Raw genomic sequence first — 19,654 nt, 5'->3', positions numbered from 1 at the left:
ATAAATTTAATATAAATAAATCTTTCAAAAATGTTAATATACTAGTTTGTATCTCTGTTGAATATGACATTACGTTCATGTCTATAATAATATAATTTATATGAGATGTGTATATATATATATATATATGAATATTTAAAAAAAATAAAATTCAATAGCTAATATAAATACTGTATTGACTTGTGACAAAATATGAATAATTTTTATAAACAAACTGCCATTTTATTTGACTACAGTTATTGAAGTATTCCAAAATACAACCATGATCCAATTAAAACTACGAATATTTGTCTTCAATGCATTAAAAGGTTTCGTTTCCCTGAAGGGACTATCATTACAAATGGGATGATAGTCCACACGCGTCAGAGAAAAGGGCTTCACTCGTACTGAATTCTCCGGGATGTGGACAGCGTCCCATGGGAATACTCATAATAAGAGTCATCTAGGGCATGCAATATGTTAGAAAGGGAATTAGGTAAACTTTTCACGAAACAGAATTGAGAGTTTTCATTTGAATGAACTGTAACGGAAGTCGAGTTAAATTTGCATCGCAATAAGAGAGGGTAGTGAATTGCAATGTAGGATTTTTATTATATACTTTCCTACTGATTGTGAATTATACTATTGAAATGCTAAATTATAATACTTTTTCCTAAAAATTATTTTAATGGAGAAAAAAAAATGAATAATGCAAAGGTTTAGAACAAATATTTTAAGCTCTTTCTATCTTCTTATTTTTAAATTGCTAAATAAAATATCTTTTTTCATTAAGAAACAAGATTTTGTAATGTAACCTACTTTTTCTAAAATAATTTTTAGATAATTTTTTTTTTTTAGAAAATTGCTTGCTACAATTTGAAAATTAATTGTCTTCCAAATTTGTTTCTTTCTCGGAAGAGTTTTTGAATATCTTTTTCCAGATTACCTAAACTACGAATTATATCAAAGCTTCTTTTTAGCAAAGTTTTTTTTTTTTACTTACAATACTATTTTTGATCTACAATTTCGATATCGTGAGTTTTATTGTTTTCAATAAAATTGAACCGTTATATCTTTTTCTCTGAAAAATAAATCATAATCAATCAAAAATATTTGCTCATGATTTCAGTCGGCGCTGATTTTTGATTCGATTATGAATTCAACATTTATGTTAATGGGGACTATCGTGCGCGATTGCGGCCTATGCAAATTGCACGGCCCCTATAAGACTCGCCTTCTCCGCTCGTAGAAGCTATCGATCAAACTAAAAATATTTCAGTCCGATAGTCAACTGACGTAGATGCCCGCTGACTTAAAAATACTATGTAACTATTAATAATACAATGCAAAAATCTGCGTTGTTTATCCACTTTATGCCTTTCTCTTTATGTATTGTATCATCCGCACGCTACATTAGTTCTCACCACAGAAGCCGAATTTTCCTCGACAAGCGTTGCAAATAAAAGTTTCAAACATTTTTTTAAATTTGATAAATAACACTTTTAAAATTGTTTTATAAGTTGCTTTAATTAAATTTGTTGCTACAAAAGGAATACACGTGCATGTATGGTAAAAGACAAAACTTTTTAAAAGCATGAAAAAAATAAAAAAAACTCTTTTGATAGCATATTATTGGATGTTTTTTTAATAAATAAAATACAGGCCAAACATTTCTAGCGAACGCCTGTTATACTTTAATACAATTACTTTAGTGGAAAGAGTGATTTAACCTTTTTAATCATATCGTAAAAGAGTTGGCGTCTGCAGTTGACATAAAAGTGACCGGTTCGATCATGCGAAGTAACAAAAATAAATACATGAAAAAATAACTGATGCATTATCACGATTGCTCAAAACGTGTCGCTAATGCCGTGCACGAAATGGTTAGTTATCTGTCGATCAAATTGGCAACCATTTTTTTTTTACTTGTTTTATGATGAAAGTGATTATCGATTAGCATATCGTGCAACCTTCAGCAAACCGCAGTGCTTGTGAAGTTTCATTGAAAACAATACGCGAAATGCGCCGGTAATAATTCCAGTTCGTTGCGATGACGATTCTCCGTTCCTGTGGGTGGACTTTTTTCATCGTGAGTGACGTCCCAATTGTTGCGAACAATTGCGCATTGTCGGCATCAACCGACACGTTTATCCTTGAGCTAAAGTAGCTTTGAAGAATATCTTGTTATAATTAAACTCATTGATGTTCGAACAAGCATTTAATGCAGCACATTATAATGATTTTGTGTATTTCGCGCTTGTATTTCAAATTTAATCTTGCATCCACATGAGAAAATATATCTGTTAAACAATTTCGCCAAAGTGTCATACATTTAAATATATCATTGATGAAAGATGTCCACATATAACAGCTAATATCTTTATTTAAAGAAATATTACAAGTACATTTTTTAACGAAATGGAAAATTCATGAACAAAATACAGATTTTCCTGTATTATATTTGAAAATAATACAAAAAGTTTGTGGCTGTAATGTTTATATGAAAAGTATAAATTTTCAATTACAATCACTTTTTGCAGAAATTGTACTTCTAATATATCTAATATATATTAAGATGTTTAAGAATTAATCTAATGTATTTTTTTTTAATATATGTAGTTAGAACAATATTAGAATAAAAAGAAAAATATGCGTCTCTTCTTCTTTCTGTAAAATCTATACGGTAATAACTTTAGAATGAAAGAAATGTAAACATTATTTCACGTCACAAATTCGCCCTGTTATTTCCGAGAATTCATTTGGCGGCGTATTTTGTCATTTACGACAATTTGCGACATATTATGACATTCGCGTGCTTCAACCTACTTTGTAGGGAAGCGTCGAAGACGGTCCATAATAAAGTGCCTTTGCGTAGACACGCTCCCTAGCAACGTCCCTGCGCTCATCGACATCGATTTCTCATGTCAATAAATTCACACGTAGAATCACTGGCAGGACGAGCGAGATAACACTCTTGCATCCAATGAAAGAGTTCGTGGTATCTCGATGCCCAGAAAACGGCCTGCTAACGACCTAGGCTGTCTTTTTCTTGCTGCTCTTTTGATAAAACTCGTCTGATTGCGTGTTCAAGTTCTTATCGAGAACATATCTCTCTGTATTGACTTAGGATTCTTCAAGTTTTTTTCTGAACGATGAAATAGTACTTTTATATAATAAGATGATTAACGGAATGTCTGTAAATAATTACATAAAAATATATTTATACATTTTATTGATATTATCAAGTTGAACAAATTAAGTACTTTTATATAACAAAATTATTAACAGAATGTTTATGAATAATTGTAAAAATATACATATTTTATTAATTATTATATTATATTATCAATCAAATTAAACACATTGATTTTTATTTATTTTCATCAACTAATTGTAAGTACTAAAATGATAAAAACGTTCTATTTTCGTTGTGACAATTTTGACATTTTTAGCATTTTCAGGATACTTTTGACTTTTTTTTGTGAATTGTCAGTCAAATATTGTGTAAACAATTAAGAAATAATGAAACAATTAATTATTCATTTTCTACACCTAATGTGTAGTGACCATAATTTATAAAACAATTTTAATATTTTAACGTATTTCTAATTATTAAAATAATTTTCCTGCATTTAATTAAATATCTATTGTTAAAGCTCATGCAAAAAACAGAAAGAGTGTTAAAAATTTATTTTTTACTTCTACAACAAAAGACAAAATAAAATAATATAATAAAAGACATAAATAAAATAAAAATTTTATCAAACCACCGGTGAAAAATATATTTGAATTAAGTATTTTTTAATTTATTCAAGTATATCGTTTTTTACATAAAATAATATAAATAATATAAATTTTTTTATTACAAAATCATTTTTATTATTATAGAAAATTTATAATAAAACAAACATTTTATTTTATTTATGTTTTGTCTTTTGTTGTAGAAGTAAAAAATTAATTGTATAAAAACACAATTTACAAATAATTTCTGATAAAGAAGGTATTTAATTATTTATTTCCTTGGAATACTATTAATACCATAAGTATATGTTCGTATGTGTAAAAATCAATACACCGGACATTTCCGTGAATACAATGCAAATGTACAAGGGAGATATACTTGCAGATATAAAAAAGAATAAGCTATTTGTGCGTCCAAGTATATTTAATTCTTGAAGTGTATTTAATTCGCGTAGATAAACATACATGCACGGTTTTTGTTATCGCCTTGTAACAACAGTTATTGAAACAAACCGATTTTCAGCCCTTAAATCTCTTGACTACCACTCTTTTGATTACTTAGTTTGAGTTCACTCTTAAAATAAGCTTATTTATTTTGATCTTACTTAAGAGCACTGACCGATGTTTAAATATCTCAGCTTTTTCTTTTATAAAAAGATCAGAAGAATAGAAGAATAGAAGATATATCATGCCATGACATGATTTCTTTGGGATGCAATACAAATTCTATTTTCAACAACAAAATATATTAAGCAGACATACATTTTTTTACTATAATTCTCTTCAGAATAAATTATATATTATACATATATTAATAATGTACTATTAATTCAATATCTCTCTTTGTAATTCTGTATAGCTTAGTTAATATAATATATGTGGCGTCAATTCATATCATACTTTAATTTATATTAAATTAATTATGTGTAATTTAGTTTATATTAATTAGTATAATTATATTGAAATAATTATATTTATTATATTAATTGATTTTTGCTAATTTTAAGATGAACAATTTAAATAATTCTTTTTAGAAATTAAAAAGAAGACTCAAGATAATTAACTTCTTAAAATGAATAATAAACATACTTTTACAATATATCTTTACTCTTCATCTAAATACTATTATTGTTATTACTAGGTTGATATAAAGTTGAACTTTTTTATATTTTTATATTTTTTATTATTGATATTGCAACAACCTACTCAAATACAAAATAAATATTGCTACGCATTATGAGAATATGGAAAGGCTAAAGTTGATGAACTTCTAAGCCATCTATCTTATATTGCGGCAAATTCGCAACAGCGAGTTAATGAGGATTCGATTGACAAGATATGGGAAAGCGCTGTGGGAAAAAGAAGTGCAGCAATGCCATATCAAGAGGGAAGATCGCATAAGGGATGAATGGTCACGTGCACTGCAAATGTTGCGCAGGAGGAGCCTAATGTCGTGAAATCACCCCACAGGAATATGTGAAAAAATGCGAGTACATATAAGAGGGATGTTCACCCCTCGATTTTAATTACAAAGGGGAGATACTTTCTCTTCTCGAACGTCAACTCCTAGCGAAGAGTATATTTCTTTATCGCCTTAAATCTGTAGAATAGGACGTAAAAAAATGTATTCTAAACAATTGATTTTTCAGTGCTCGCAAATTAACGTTTATAAGAAATGAAAAGATCAGAAAAACAATTATGATATTAAGTTTTTGTTAGAACCGCGAATAGTTAATAATAAGATGCATATTATAGCAGCAATCTTATAATAATAGATTGTCTACTGGTTTTTTAGAAGCAGGTCATACCCCGGCCTTTTCCCGTTTTCATAGTTTTATTGATTTTATTCAATTTGAGCACATTAATGACTGACAGGATTAATAATATCTAATTACTCACGATTTGCAACGCATTTCACGGAAATAGGATCACATATATCCTACATAATTTTTTAACGCATGCTACTCTAATACGTCTTCTTTAATGACCCATAAATTTTTATATCCGACACATAATAAAAATAATGAAGACATACATACATAATATATTAATATTAATATTAATATACATAATATATTAATTTAAATATATAATAAAAACACGAAGAACAGACATGAAGGAAATATTTTAATATTCAAACGTAAACAAAAAAGTTCTAGTTTTTGCGCATTTTCATTTTTATGAAACGAATATATAATAAGAAACAAAATAACAAAAAGAGACATATATATCTACTTATATAAATTATATTTAGAAAAATCTTCTAGTTAAATCAACAAAAGGATTCGACATAAATTTAGTTATTAGAAATTTTGTTTGTGCAGAAAACAAAATGCCATTCTTGGTTCTTCTTCTATTGATTTAATCAAAATATTTTATCAATGTAGATATACATACAAACAAGAAATATTTTAATATTTATAGAACAAACATGATAAACACAGAACAAAGAAATCCTGTTTTGTGTATTCTTTTTAGAATGAAACACTGTTTATCTTTACTCAATGCTCTGAACGTTTCGAAATATTGAAGTGCATCAGCAAACTACAAATCGATCTTGCGCGTGCTTAAATCTAATTTCTCAAGTCTAATATGTGTATGCGGTTCATCCTGAGAATACACTCCGAGCGTGTGTCTACAAACCACGCTGCGATGAGCACGTGTAAAGACGACCACGAAGCGTGACCGTGTATGTAAGAAGACAGATATGGCAATTTATACGATTAGTGTGTTTTATGATAAAATCGAATGTTCTTATGTGGGAGGGAGGGGGGGGGGGGGGGAGAGAAGATATGTATATATTAGATGTGGGAAAAAGTTCGTGGCGTTTTTTTAATGCCATCTAACGGGAAAAACGCCACGAACTTTTTCCCACACCTAATATATGCGTTATCTATAAATTTTGTTTATTCAATCATTTTAGAGCTATTAACATGTCATTAAAAAAAATACGTATTCAAACAATTTAAATTGAAAGAAAATATTCTTCAAAAATGAACACTCCTAATTATAAGTAAATATCATTTCGTGATATATAATATTATTATCAGTTTTTTTTATAATATGATATAACTAATACTTTTTATGATATAATAGCGCTTATTAGCTTATTTTAATTTATTTTATGATACAATAGCACCTAAAATGTCATTGAATAAACAAATGTCTACATATACACACGCACACACGTTACGCACAAGTGCGTTGCTATTAACTTTTTTTACATCATAAACTTTATTGATTGTGTGTTGCCATCCATCTTTTTTTTAATATACTGTAATTATGTTGATTGTTTTGTCATAAATTTCTACATAACTTACTGTTTTTATGTCCACAATAAGTAATCCCAATATTTTTTCAAACTGTGTGCTTAATCAGTTTTAAATAAATTTGTTTCTTAATATAATCCCCTTTAAAAACATCGGATTATGATGACCTAATTATGAATGAATTTTTGAAACATTTTCTCATTTCAATATTTTGAAATATTTTCAAAGGAAAGAAGCAAATTTTTATATTTTAATTATTTTAGTCCATATCTATCAATATTATTGTTTAAATATTTAATATTAAAAATATTTAATATTAAAATTAAGAAATTTAAATACTAGTAATATTATTATTATCGTATTACCATTATATTATATTACTTGATAAATATTAATTAATTATTACAACATATTAATAAGATAGAAATGAAAATTTAAAAATTACATTTATTTACATTTTATTATTCTAATATTTAACATAAATCTTTTAAATAATAGTATATCGATGGTAAGAAATAATTATAAATAAAATTGGTTTTTAACAATTTATAAAACAAATATGTCCTGCTGGCAATTTCTTATGATAGCCGATACGCAGTGTATCGGCTGTAATGTATATTTAATTACATTTATTTCGATATAAACTTAAATGAAATATTGATTGACTATCTACGTCTATTATCGTTTAATTCCATCGAGATGTCAAAGCACCTACAAGCAAACAGTCCATAGACGATTCTATTCACCAATTGGTTTCGTCTGAATGTTAAACAAGATCAAATCCAGCTGTCGCGTTGCTGAAAATCTGATTAAAAGGAAACCGTACATGGTTGAGATTGAAAATTCTGTTCCTGTCACGTTTCCCGCGCGCAGCACGTGTATCGTACATCACATGTCAAATGGCACCTAAATTAATTATTTTTGAAAAACACTTGGTAATCGGAAGAGGCACAATTGAGACGATATAATTACAGAATTGGTTGGATGACCTTCATACAATTGTTGACATCCAAAATTAGAATCAACCAAAAGCGGATATCAGTTGGTGGCGCTCGTGTATTTTATAAATTTGCATAATTTAATTACACAACGCGTAGTTCGGGGGTTAATTGTAATTCACGTGGATTCGGGTCCTCGCAAAGTTCCATCTGGGACATCCCTGAGCCGACTAAGCGTCAGATTGTCATTGCGGTTGAGGGTGTTTCGTGTGCATGCCAACTATGCCGCTAATTGGTCCAAGTAGTGCACTAGCGCATTATTCGGAGAACCGTTATATCCGTAGTCTTGGAAATTTAATTAAAAGGTTTAGGTCTACGCAAAGACGACTCGAATAACGCGCGGAGCTTGCACAGTAGTAGAGCAGGCCGCTCACCCCTGGCAAATATCGACCGACGTAGAGGTATATATGTCCTTGTCGAGTATATTGGCACCCCTAATTCTGCATCGCGGCCTGCGGCTCTCGAGACTCTTGAGCGATGTTGTACCTGATCGAGAGAGTCGCCTCTTCACGAGTCAGCGGAAGCACGTGGAAAACTTAATGAATCGTGCATGCGACAGCGAAAGCTTTATGCAGTCTAATCTTTAGGAAATAATAATGACAAATGCAAAAACATTACATAAAAAATCGTTCTTCATTTTCACACTTTTTTACATTTTTTCTCAATTACTTCTCAATTAATCTGTTGTTGATTTTTTCTTAATGAAAAAAGGTTACATTGAGAAAATTGAATTTTAAAAAATGGTTCAAATGGCTGGAAATGAAATTTTTTAAGTAAACTGATTTTGTTTTTAAATAAAATGAGGACGGCTCTATGTAATTTTATGAATTTCACTCACGCGACATGTTTTATGTCACAAATTGTAGACTTCGTCGATAGCTGCCTATGAATAATTTTTCTCGATAGCATCATGCGATCTGTGCAATAGTTCGCTAAAATACATATGTCATTCATTTGCTAATACACGTCATCTATCTTAACTTTAAAAATACAACCTTTTTACTTCCTACATTAAAGATTTTCCAAAGATCTTCGATATTTAAAATAGTTAAATGCCAAGTGTTAAAAAGGAAAAAAATTTATTGACAATTAAAGTAAGTTCAAACGCATCAAATTAAAGCTTTTATACTTGAAACATTAATAGCTCAATGCAGAAGGATTGCAAATTTGATATAAGAGGTACCAAACGATCATTGTTGACGTTACTATTTTTCAAATTAATATTTCTTGTATAAAAGTTCTTGTATAAAAGTAAAATTCTGAAATTTTTTGCTTTTTCAATAATTATGTTCTTTATACTGATGAAATATTAGATTTTTATTACTTTTTTTTCATAATATATTCATCATTTTTCATAATATATTCACTTGTTCCCTTTAGTGAGAAACATTGATATTTTCAGTGTTAAGAAAATTGTTCTAGGCAATTATTAGTTGATGCAATTCATAAAATATTTGTTGCAATAATGTGAATTATTCACAATCAATGTTGAATAGATATAAATCGAAGGATTTCATAATCCATTATTACTTACTTTATATTCTTACTATTTATATTATTATTTTTAATTTATTTAAATCTATCCTTTCTTTAAAAATAATCACTGAACTATATACAAATTTAAAAACACGGTAAATCGACTGGAACTGTAACATGTTATAAAGTGGCAGTGAAATGGAGGTCTACGCCGCAGGCAATCTCGTCTACGTTAAAGCAGTAGCTGTCCGATTGTATTAGCGATACCTCAGGCACTTTCGGAATCAGGTGTTTGGGTTTTCGCGGGAGAATCGAAAGAATCTCTGACACGTTTACGCGAAGCCATGCGCATCCCTTTTTCTTTCCGCTGCATTGTGCAGGGTACACTATTCCGATTATCCTCCGGCGCGCGCTGGCACGAGGGCGTGTCGTCGTCGCCGAGAAGTGTCGTCGGCCCTGCCAGCGTCGTACGGCGGCAGAGGGGGGACGCATCCTGGCGTGTGAGCAAATTGCAAACGTGAGTGCGCGCGGCGTAATGTGCATTAAGCCGAGAGACACGGCTAACGAGGAACGGGGCGGCCGACTATGCGGCGCGGACAATAAAAACAGCAGCAGGTTGCCGATCGCGCGGGGAAAACGTATCGAGGGCATCGATCCTCCCCGAGTCACCGATGTGGCCTCACCGCGCTTAATGCACCCACATGTGCGACGGCCGCATCGCACCACGCCGTATACCACCTCTTACGAATCGATGCACCTACGCTCCTCCTGCACCATGAGCCGATGCATCCATGCGCGCTAATGCAACTATACGACTCGCTCCGTCTTAGCGTGTACGCCGCGAACTGATGCGTGCACGGGTTCTCCCTTGATGTATTATAATTATGTATTTCTCTCTTAAATGAGAACAGTTTGTTATTTATAAGTATTATTTGTCGTGTAATGCATAATTAATTAACTTTGTTAACAATTAAAATTAAATTATTTTAACATAATAGATACATATAATTATACTTACATAATATTATCACATTATTGTCATGTAATACGTATAGTATCTCTGTTTATTAAGCGAGCATTATTTATTTACGGTAATATAAGTCAAGCTAGTATTTTAAATTGTATTTAAAAACCAGATCAAATTAATATATCTACATCTTCAAGCTAAATTAATATTGCATTCATTTATAATGTATTTGTATTTAATACAACGTATTTAATAAATGAAATAAATAAAATGTTTATCAATTGTATTCATTAATTTGTGAAATTAATTGAAATATAGTTGAATAAATTTGGCAATAGTTTAACATATTATATAAAATTTGATGTATTTTTATTAATCAATCGTAGTATATTTATTTAAAAAGCCAAGACTTATTACATTTAATTTTTACATTCAATTTTTTCAGTGATTGGATTTCGGTTATATGTGATAAAAAAAGATAGTTTCTCTCTCTCTCTCCTCTCTTCATCAACGCATACACATTTTCCTTTATATTAGGCAAGATGTGTGGATCTCTGTTAACTCAAGAGAATAAGTGTAAATTTCTTCACTTTTTATAATAAGAAAAATCATTTCATTTTTATTGTGAAAATTTTATAAATTTTGATGACCTGACACATTCATATATATGCATGTATACATATGCATATATGAGTATAGAGACAGTGCACACATATATACATACACACACACTTTTGTGTGTGTGTGTGTGTGTGTGTGTGTGTGTGTGTGTACACATGTATATAAAAATAATATAATTATATACATAGATATACTTAATTGCACATTTTCTTTTGTGTTCCATGGCTAACGGAGATCTTATCAAGTATAAATAGACTCTCTATTTATATGACATATTCTCCTTATATGTGTATCCGCACTAATTAACATCTATGTGACTATATATATTTGTATCCAAAGTGCTTGCGTTCGATATATATGCCTATACGTATTTACACTGACACGCGTGTACAATATACATGTGTATGGAAAGACGTGTTCCTAAACTCTATAGGGAGATATTCAACAAATGCAACGCTATGCTGCAAAACACTATGTAATTAATGACATACATGAAAACATAATTTATATTTATAACGATATCAATTCAAACAATGCAATTGTATATTGACAGAATTAAGTTCACTCAATTTATCCCAAAATTGTGCCAGTTTGTGTAACATTAAAATGCAGGCTTAAAAAAATATCTAATGGACACATCATTTAAAAAAATCTTTTCATTTCCATAATTGCGAGTCGTCACGAACTTTATTTTTATCGTTCATTGTTATCTGATATTTATATTACAAAGTGATGTACTTTAGATATGAATCATATTGTTCTACATCACGTTTACGCAGAGTTGGGTAGTGCTAAGATTAAAAAGATAATTTCAACTTAATTTAGTTACATTTTGGACTCTTACTTTTTAACTTAATTTAGTTATATTTTATATATAATTAAATTAACTTTTAATTTGATTTTTTTTAAGTCAATCCTTAAATACAATGCGAGAGGCTAATGAGTATATAATTTAGTAATTTTATATTGTATAATTATTACTTGTGAACAAAAATAACTAGATTCTTTAATAAATAAATTGTGAGAAAGGAAAAATACGAAAAATTATTTAAAATAATGAAACTTTTTCTTGTTTTTTTTTTTATTATTCTAAAATTTGAACTAAATTTAACTTTTAACTTTTTAATTACTTTTTTTATTAACTTAACTTTTAATTCAATTAATTTTATTATGAATTAACTTGTATTTTAATTAAGTTAAATTTTCAAGGCTATTAACTTTAATTTAACCTACTTAGTTAAAAAAAAAGTTAATTTTCTCAACCTTGCATTTACGAATGTATAAGTTTTATTTTTAAAATTAGATAAAAAATCGAATATTTCTAGACATTTCAAATAAATACAAAATGATTTATACGAATATGTTTTATTTATTTTCTTATAAATTAGATTAAACTAATGCGTTCTTAAATAAAATTTTAATCACATATTTATTTTTTTTGTTTGTCAGGATGTGCCCTTCATAAACCCTGCCAACGTAGTGTTCGTGTATATGCTAGTGAAAGAGCTTGTCGATGGAGATGAGGCATCCGAGAAGGAGCTCCAAGCAACGGTACTGACGTGTCTTTACCTGAGCTACAGTTACATGGGTAACGAAATTAGTTACCCGCTGAAACCGTTCCTCGTCGAGGACAGCAAGGACAAGTTCTGGGACCGATGTCTCCTGATCGTCAACCGACTTAGCTCCGAGATGCTGCGAATCAACAGCGAGCCCGGTTTCTTCACAGAGATTTTCAGCGAGCTGAAGGTACGTTCTATTGTTAAAACTTTATAATAAATGTTTTGAGAATCATATATACTCTGCACCTTGTTACTTATTAATTTCAATACAATATAATTAATACAATACATATAATCAATACATATAATTAATACAAGCACAATGAGATAATGTTTCTTATTCCAAAAGATAATTAAAAAAATAAGTTTTCCAGAAGAAAGGAAAAATTATTTTTCAACTTGGCAGAAAATTGTCTAATCAAATAATGTTGCAGCAAAAGGAATATAATCATTTTTGTTCTCGTTTCACAGTTTTTAAAAAAATTATCTTTTCTGAGTTGTGATTAAGACGATTTTTTATGACGTTAGATAACTTTTAATGAGATAATATTTGCTTAACTCATTTGTAGTCATAACTCGAAAATCACTTTTTTATGTCACTTTTGAAATAAAGGGAAGATAATATTTCCACTTTAAGAATTTGATATAATTATTTGATTTTACTAATTTGTTAATTACTTATATTATAATTTTTGCATTTGAAACACATAAATCAACAAAAAAACTTTAAAATAGTTTTTTTATTAAAATGAAAAATATCGTTTATTTGATAAGAGGCGATAATTTTCCTCCTATATCCTCTTCGAAGAATTGTTTAAGAAAAATCGCACGACAAAATAAGATCATTGAATCTAACTCTAATTTGCGATTTCGAACAGGCCTGCGGTTCCAGCGAACGCGGAAGTCTGTCTGGCAGTGGCCTCGAACGGAGCCTCGTCGTCTCCGGAGTCGCGGTACCCACCAAGGCAGCTTGACGGAGCTACACACACCTGCTGGTGCGCATCGCCAGGCACGGCTGCGACGTCACGACGCTCTGACGATGGCCGTCGCGACGACGTGGAGCCGCTCTCGCAGCTTGACCCCACTGCATCGACCTCGACTTCAACCCCGACGTTGCCCCGCCCGCAGCCGCGGTCTAGTCGCGACGATGACATATTCTGCCCATCGTGCGGCCGCCGACGTCGGGAGGAGATCTCATGGATGATCGAGGATTTGGATGCCATCGAACCGGCACCGTTAGAGTCGCAAAGAACACCGACAAAAATCTGTAGCTGTGGCGAGACCAATGCCCGTAGAGAACGCGCCAGTTTCCTGAGGGTACGTAGCACTGAAGTGACATGGAGTACTAGCAGCTTCTTGTCGCCCGACGAGGCAATCTGGGATTTGAGAAGGCGCACCAGCGAGGGTACGGAGTTTCGCTGGGAGCTCCATACCTCGACCACAGACTTGGATCTCGTCAGAAAAACCAAGTGCAGCTGCCACAGTCTAATTCCGGGACAGAAAAAACCGGAAGGTGTACACCGCGGCGATCTCAGAAAGCATCACAGTGCAGAGACGGACAAGTGGTCAGTCAGACCAGAAAATCTGCTGACACCGATGCACGACCTAAGGAAGCACAGCAGCGACGACACCAGATTCGCGAGGGAGGCCAGATGGTTACAAGTGCCGGATGTGATGCCGAATCCAAAGCCCAGATGTACCTGTCCCAAAGTGAAAACGCCACCACCCGCCTCACCAGTGGAAGTGAAACCGGAGCTAAAGGAACCGGAAAAGCCGATCATGCAGAAGGAGGAAAAAAAGTTGTATTACTCAAAGTCGTTGACGCCCGAGGAACCAGCCGTGCTATGGGAAAAGCCAGAGGTGAAGAGACAAGCCAGCGAGGATCCTAGAGCCGCCAGAGGAAAGCCCAGGGATAGACCCAAACTGGAGCGCTCCGCTCAAGTGAGAAGCGAAAGTTCGAGGAGATGGGGCTTCTCACAAAGAGATAAAGACAAGGATAAGGAAAAGGAGAAGGAAAAGGTCATCAGCCCGGTGGAGAGCAAGAAGCCGATACGAGCGAGATGGGCGATGAAGCCGCATGTCTCTCTACCCGCCGAGAAAAAAGCGCCGAAGTGGTACAGAAGCCAAGACGAGACGAAGAGCAAGAGTCTGCGCGAACGGCCCAAGTACAGCATACGCAGAAGCATGTCCCCGGAGCCGGATCCACGACAAATGAACAAGCTAGAGAACAGAATTGTGCGACGTCTGATTTCACCAGAGATCAGCATCACTAGCACCAAGTGGGCACCGTATGAGGACTCGTCACCGTTACCGACGATTGGGATAAGAAAACGCGAAAAGCAGAAGCACATCAGTGATATCAAGTGGACGCCATACGACGAATCACCGAGCGAAATCCCAGTCGAGATAATCGATGACAAGAAATGGTCACCCTTTCAAAATGTCACGCCTACACACTGTCCACCACCGGAACCGGCGACACCCAGCAAGAGTGATGACGAGGAGTTCCGATGGAAGATTCTCAATATGGTCGCGCCATTCCCACTCTACCAAGGCGGTTGGAAAGACGAGTCGCCGGAGAAAACACCACCGAAAAAGGCGACGACGCCAGATGACCTATCGACGCCGATCTGGTCACCAAGGGAGCCTACCACGCCCACTGCTAAGCGGAAGAGTTTCGTGCAGCCGGATTACTCGCCGGAATACTCACCAGCAGCACGCAGATCCAGCAAGCCCCGGCTCATTCGGAAGGGTGCGATCAGGGTGAAAGCGTCCCTCCCCACTACCAGTCCTCTGGAGGACAGACTGCCCCAGGCCGGACCGCCCCCGCCGACGGTAATAATACGTGCTGCTAGTGAGGAGACTAAACGACAGAGGCCCCAGCTGACCAGATCCAAGGCCCTGCTGGAGGTGCCGAAGCATATAGATGCAACGAAGAGATCGTTGAGCGAAGAAGGACCGCGCATGCATCCTCGCGAACGTCCCAAACCGCCTGGAAGAACTCGCAGCGAGGAAGTGTCCAAGTACGACGATCCTTGGTTGAAGGCGGAGTCTTCTGAGCTGCGTGAGTACGTTACGACGGTATAACGATTCCTTCCGTAAACCGTCGGTGTCGTTAGGTGTCATCGGCAGTGAATGTGGGCACTGGCTTCCTTAATTTATAATCGACCCGCTTATTACAAGCAGCTCAAAAAAAAAATAATGCAGCAAGATATATAAATGGAGATCGTGTACAGGAATTATTATTTTCTAATATATCCATTACTACAATTTTATAAAGAGTTACTGAATAAAAGTACGAGGTCTCAGACTAAAATGATGTTAAAATTGGGGTTCAAACAGCTACTCGGAGAGAGAGGGCGTCCCGCGACAGAGAGCGGCTCGGTTATCCTCGCAAGGGCCTCATGAAGAGATAATCTTCGAAACCACCTAAAAGACGAGACGGCAGGGCACAGCTAGTCGAGATGAAGATTAACGAGGTTCGAACGAGACGGGAAGGAAGATTCTAACACAATCGCATTCGTATGGGTGCCGAAAACTTCGTTGGCCTACACGAAGACTACAATGGAAAATACCAAAAAAAAAAAAATTAGAAGAAAAGAAGAAAAACGAAATAACTTCGAATTCATTTTCGGCATTCGACGGTCGTTTCCACAGCGAGAGGCGAGTCGAAACGGGCGGAAGTCGAGGCGAGGGGTCAAGAACTGACTATTATTATTTAAATAGAGTAATATATACATGTGCGTTTTCGCGTTGCGCTCGCAAGGAAACGGAGTTTACTTCTCCTCGGGGCGCGGCGCCTATAATACTCTCAGCTCAAGACGAGATGTAGGGTTGCGCGCGACTGGGCGGACATCCGGCAGGAAAATCCGCGAACTCTGTGTGAGGGCGAGCAGACGAAAAAGCCGGTTGCCACCCGGCGAGCGTATACGAGACAATGGTTCACCCGTAGGGCGTTGATTGATAGTTCTGTACCGTAATTAGTAACGTAATGCTAAAAACGATTAAAGTATCGACTAGGGAATAAATAAATGACATGAATCTCTATAGTGTAAGCGTGACTAGTTGATTCGCGGAGAAAGTGTTCTCCTACGCTGTTCGCTACGGAGAATGAGAGATATACACAGGGTGCGTCCGACGTGGATCGAGGGATCCGTCTCGACGCGCGCGAATAAATAACATTTAAGCATAATTTGTATATGTACGTATATTCCGTACGTGTACACGTAATTATATAATATTTGTAACGTTCGCTTTTTTTTTTGAGCGACAAGTGTATAAGGAGGAGAGAAGGTAGAGAGGTAAATAGAAGAGAAGGAGAGGAAAAAAAAAGAAAATCACGGAGATGCGATTCGAGCGCATCGTGATCAAAGGATTGGCCTCGTTCCAGGGGCAACGCGGATCTCCGCGTGGATCCACTCGATCGAGAACTGTCGGGACTCGACGAGATACGACTCTTTGTTATTCATTCATATCTGTTTTTCTTTTTCTTTTTTTTTTATACGTTATACACATATGTCGACGTGCGAAATCATTGGATCGATAGCGTAGTCCCGCAATTTACGATCGCAGGAGTGCGTGCTGAGATCCAAATTCGCGACGATCGATTTCATTCGTTGTTTCGGGCGACGATCTGGCGGTCGTAACGTAAAATAAAAAAAAAAGAAAAAACGTCGCCGGATACGTAGCCCTTTCCCGTGTGCCGGTGCGTGCAATATTAATTAAGAGGTCGAAACGACTCGAAACGTCGGTAGACAGCCGCGTGAATACGGGATACTAAGAGATGAGAAAAAAAAACTCTAAATTCTTTGAAGTGGAATCTTACTCTAGGAGTGAAAATTGAGCCAGTATCTTGAAAACGAGTGACTCAATTCAATCTTTAAGAGCGAGATTCACTCTTTGAGGTGAGATTTATTGTAAACATTTTAGAGAGTAAGGAGGACTCATACTAGCAAACGTCCAAGGGACGTTCTAGATGTTCAGAAGACGTTCCAAAGTCTTGAGAGTATATTGTCAGAACGTTCCTCGGATAAGGGGTGCTATGTAGGGAGAAAACAGACAGGGTGTGTCCGTGGGGGGACGATCGGCTGCGCGTAACTTGATCGTTTCTCCCTTCGTCCTCGGTGTACGTAGTTCGTTTTCGATTGAACGACGCCGTGTCTCGTTGCCGCTTGTGTTGCCACTCGCCGCGTGCTACTCGCTTCAGTTTCGCGTTTGCGCATGAAGGACATTTCGTTGTGTCCCGCCTTCGATACGGGACGGTTTCGCGCAAGTTTTTTTCTCCACCCTTCCTTGCGCCTCCCGTGATCTTTTTTATATCGTGCGCGTGTGTCTCGTGAACGATACGGCTCAGTGTTCTGCGCAGCTGATATTAACTATGTATAGCATAGGAGATTTCTCACTTATAGGTACCGTCATCCATGAGCAGATACCGTTAATGGAGAGGCCACCCCCTCGCGCACATTAGGGGCGTGTTAGTTGCACCCGAGTGCGCTCGAGCGACGACGCTGATTAGACGTCAACCCTTTATTTTCCTCCATTGGCGAACACGTCCGATCTCGTGTCGTGCGAACGGCCGCCGTCGTTTAGTGCATAATTTTTTTTAGGATAGCTCCGCGTATAATTGGCGCCGCGTGAACGGTCACCGGTAATTTCGCGATATCTTTTTGTCTAAGTACCTTTGCTCTCTTTCTCTCTCTCTCTCTCTCTTTCTCTCTCTCTCTTTCTCTCTCTCTCTTTCTCTCTTTCTCTCTCTCTCTCTCTCTCTCTCTCTCTCTCTCTCGATGCACCCTTTCGCACGCTTCCCTTTCGTTCCCTTCTAGTCTCGTCGATCATCCATAATTATTCTCGGTAACGTGATCGATGAGCGATTAGTGATATTACAACTTAGCGATATGATAGAAGTTAATTCGAGTAGCAAAGTATCCGCGGCGAGCAGGGGTTGTTACGTTCGTTTACTCTTGCACTCCGTTCGCATCTTGCCTTCTGAGCATCACGAGATTGAGCGTAACCGTCAGCGAACTGGATGTATTCCGTGCGTTTCCTTCCAAAGGTGAAATGTTGAAATGAAAGGATGTTTAATGGGCTTTCTATAATGAGTTTTCTTACTTAAGCTTTAAATCTTAACCCGTAAGAAATATTGAAATTATTCTTCTCACTTCGACTGTGATTGGTTAGTTTCTTACGGATTAAGACTTAAAGTTTAGGATGCTATTGTAAGTCCATAAGATGAAAACAGCAAAATCATTGCCAAATTACTCCGTAATTAACTCTTATAGAAATCCAATTAGTATCTATACTCAATTTAATACTGGAAATAACTTTTGAGCAACAATGCTTTTAGTTCTCAATAGTAATAAGTAATTAATCACTATTTCCAATATTAAATTTCCATTTTAAAAAATTAAGCAAAAATTCTTTCAAATTGTAACGATGATAATTCGAGGCGATTACTCGTATATTTTCTAGTCGTAACTCACCTCAAAACGGGAAAAACGCGCGGAATCGGGGAGGAAAAGGGAGCGCGACGTATTCGAACGAATGCGTAGATCAATCCGCGAAATCCCCCGCGGGGATTTCCTGATCCACGGCGGACAGGACGCGTTTTCATTTCCGACCGCGCTTCCGTCGACAATTCGCAAAAAAAAACGAAAATCGATCTACAGAAATCCGTTGTCGTCGCATCCCTAAATTCGCGGAGCACGAGAGGTCAAGTGTTAGGGTGAAATCACGTGCGGAATAGAAAATCACAGAAGCAACCAATCAGCGTTATTCTGAATAGCGCTAATTGATAATTTCACTGACGCATTCTCTATTCCGCGACCCTTTTCCGCATCGTATGATTTCACCCCTTAATGTCGTCGAAGGAGGCCGGAATGTCGCGTTGCGCGATCGCGCTGCGTGGATCGCCGCTTGTATTGTACACGTACATACGTACACGCATTATATGCTACATAGCGATTCGTTTCTCCACGAATTACACACGTATACATATAAAAAATATATATATAAAATATATATATAAAATATAAATATATATAAATA

General features: G+C 35.3%; 2 protein-coding genes across 2 annotated transcripts in view; both read left to right on the top strand.

Annotated features, from left to right (window-relative positions):
• The window catches only part of LOC108691135 (cyclin-dependent kinase 5 activator 1), a 15,932-nt gene extending 2,325 nt beyond the window's left edge, over positions 1-13,607 (top strand). Inside the window, exons 3-4 of the mRNA XM_018198789.1 lie at positions 12,501-12,797; positions 13,489-13,607. Of these exons, the coding sequence (XP_018054278.1) occupies positions 12,501-12,797; positions 13,489-13,584 (393 nt within the window). The 3' untranslated portion in view covers positions 13,585-13,607. The remainder of the gene's footprint in view (positions 1-12,500; positions 12,798-13,488) is intronic.
• Positions 13,608-13,758: 151 nt separating this feature from the next.
• LOC108691134 (pollen-specific leucine-rich repeat extensin-like protein 1) lies at positions 13,759-16,929 on the top strand. Its single transcript, XM_018198788.1, has 2 exons — positions 13,759-15,674; positions 15,953-16,929. Exons 1-2 carry the CDS (start codon positions 13,811-13,813, stop codon positions 16,024-16,026), a joined length of 1,938 nt encoding a protein of 645 aa, XP_018054277.1. The 5' UTR covers positions 13,759-13,810; the 3' UTR covers positions 16,027-16,929.
• The last annotated feature ends 2,725 nt before the right edge of the window (positions 16,930-19,654 follow it).

The sequence above is a fragment of the Atta colombica genome, unplaced genomic scaffold (assembly GCF_001594045.1).
Source record: "Atta colombica isolate Treedump-2 unplaced genomic scaffold, Acol1.0 scaffold401, whole genome shotgun sequence".
Lineage (NCBI taxonomy): Eukaryota > Metazoa > Arthropoda > Insecta > Hymenoptera > Formicidae > Atta > Atta colombica.
Note: the sequence above shows the minus strand (reverse complement) of the source record. Positions and strands in the feature narration are given on the sequence as shown.

Coding starts and splice junctions, on each gene's coding strand:
- LOC108691134 (XM_018198788.1), top strand. CDS start 13,811: ATGATCGAGGATTTGGATGCCATCGAACCGGCACCGTTAGAGTCGCAA. Junction 15,675..15,952: donor GGCGGAGTCTTCTGAGCTGC/GTGAGTACGTTA, acceptor GGGTTCAAACAG/CTACTCGGAGAGAGAGGGCG.